The 2,371-nt window shown below is 33.8% G+C and overlaps 1 protein-coding gene across 1 annotated transcript; it reads right to left on the bottom strand.

Moving 5' to 3' along the window:
* Window positions 1-231: 231 nt before the first annotated feature.
* LOC110802297 (auxin-binding protein ABP20-like) lies at window positions 232-1,083 on the bottom strand. The gene has a single exon (XM_022007746.2). The coding sequence runs from the start codon at window positions 1,005-1,007 to the stop codon at window positions 381-383; it is 627 nt and encodes a 208-aa protein (XP_021863438.2). The 5' UTR covers window positions 1,008-1,083; the 3' UTR covers window positions 232-380.
* Between the last annotated feature and the right edge of the window lie 1,288 nt (window positions 1,084-2,371).

Raw genomic sequence — 2,371 nt, 5'->3', positions numbered from 1 at the left:
GTTAGATCTCCAGCCAGCCTCAATATATAATGAGCTTTCCGTTCCATCTTCATTTTATTCAAAGGATTTGACCGTTATTAGATCTCCAGGTTCATTTCCATATTGAATATTGAAATCTTTAGGCACGTAAAAGATGAAAAGTTTAAAGAACCTAATTACTTGACCAACTGGCAACCTAAGTTTGTTTGAACATAATGGAAAAAACTGAAGCTAATTAAAACTATAACTAAATTCTTGAAAGATAATTTTATTAAACGTTGAAAGGTAATACAATGTATACATATATATGGTTGTTTTCACAAATTTTGAGTACATAAGAGAAGGGAAGCACGCATATGAATCAACTTTGGTAAGAAAGGCACGTAGAAAACCACATGTAATTAAGCAGTGCCAAATAACCTTTTCATCCTCATCACCTCGCCTTGACTTAGAAGAGTGATTTGTTGAGCAATATCGGCAGGTAAATTTCCGGCGAATAAGGAGGTGGTAGTGAATTGGACAGCTGGATTCGCACCGTTTAAGCTAACAATTGCAGTAGCCGGAGTTCTGCCAACGTTGATTTGAAAATGAAGCATGGCCTGTGGGAAGATCATAACGTCTCCAACCTCGAGTCTTCTGTAGAATGCATTATTGCTTGCGTCAATGAATCCTGCAATTATGGATCCTCTTGTCACGATTATTACTTCAGATGTTCGGTGGGAGTGTACTGGTATAACTCCACCTACTGCAAAGTCTAACCTTGCCATGGAAATACCTAGACCATTCAAAGCTGGGAAATTATCTACGAATCCTAAAGTGACATTACTTCTAAATAGATTTGCAGTGAAACTTTCATGACGGAAACCAGTGAAAACAAAATCATCTGTGGTGACGTTAGCAGGATCTTTGCAAGCGAATCCTTCAGGTCCCCTAGGAAGAGTAGTATCTCCTACACAAAAGTCGAGCTCAATAGCTTGACAAAGAGAAACGAAAAGAGTAAAGGCGAAGAAAGCTACAATGTTATTCATTTCGAAAACTAATTGTGATGTATATTTGCAAAGAGCAGTTTAGTTTGTTTAGCTTGAGAGGGTTTTGTTTCTTATAATTGCCCCGATTTGCACCCTATTTATAGAGAGTTGTTTAAGTATTATAATTAGGAGCTGACTTTTGTAGATTATTTGACCTTTTCATGTTCAAAGGTCAATAATGTTTAAACTAATATGGTCTGAAAACTACTGGACTAAAGTATTCGCTAGAAATTGTATGTTTTTATCTTAAAATGAAGACTTCAAATATGGTGTACTCTATCAAAATATTAAATGACTTTAAACGGCGCATGGGTGATTATTACTCCGTACTACTTGGTTTGAAGATGTCTCTGCATCTTATTTAAATAATATAATAATAATAGGCATAATGTTTTATGGTTATTATGTAGAAGTAAATATTATTGTTAAATTGTGTAATTAGGAAAGGGGTAAATTGACCCATCGACTTTTGTTATCATTTTTCCAAAAATAATTTTCCCATTTTTCTTTGTTTGTTTTGTTAAGAGTGGAAAACAATTTGCTAGTGGAAAACAAACTTTTGTTTTGAAAAGAAGGAATGTAACATTTTTCTCTCTATAATTCCTTCTACTTTTCCCTATCTACCTCTATTTCGACTTCTATGTTCTTTTTCTACAAATTTTCTTGTAAAGAAATAAACAAAGAAATATATATATATATTATTTTATTTTTTATACCATTACATCATTTGTTCGTATTCATAATCGGTCCAAAAAAATATGACAGCAAGCAGTTTTGTCTTTTCTCTATTTTATCTCTTTGTCATTGTTATATTTTTGGTGATACATCACAGCATGAAATTTTGACTTCCTCATTTGCAATAGCCTTCCGGACCCCATGCATTATGTAATGACCATGTTTGCGATGGATATTGCCTATTACAACGGCTACAAGCCTACAAACCTACAATTGTATTTATAATAGAGCTGGCAAAATTTGACCTAACCCACCAACCCAACCCGAACCCAACCCAATAATAAAGGGTTGGGTCAAGATTTTCAACCCGTTTAATTAAATGGGTCAACCCAACCCAACCCATTCAATTAAATGGGTTGGGTCAGGTTGAAATGTTCGACCCGGAAACAACCCGCCTAACCCGTTTAAGTTCAAGCAAGTATGTAATATAGATCTGTTGAATGTTATTTGAAAGATTTTATTTCTCATTTTTCCTTCAACATTGAACAATTATTTGAAGTTTTGATTCATGTCAAATACATATTGAAGTATTATTTTTTGCTATGAGATATACCACAAAAATATCACCTCACAATTCTATAGTCAAGTCAATTTACACTTAAAAGTGGAAAATAAATTTAAACGGGTCA

The sequence above is a fragment of the Spinacia oleracea genome, chromosome 3, assembly GCF_020520425.1.
Source record: "Spinacia oleracea cultivar Varoflay chromosome 3, BTI_SOV_V1, whole genome shotgun sequence".
NCBI lineage: Eukaryota > Viridiplantae > Streptophyta > Magnoliopsida > Caryophyllales > Amaranthaceae > Spinacia > Spinacia oleracea.
Note: the sequence above shows the minus strand (reverse complement) of the source record. Positions and strands in the feature narration are given on the sequence as shown.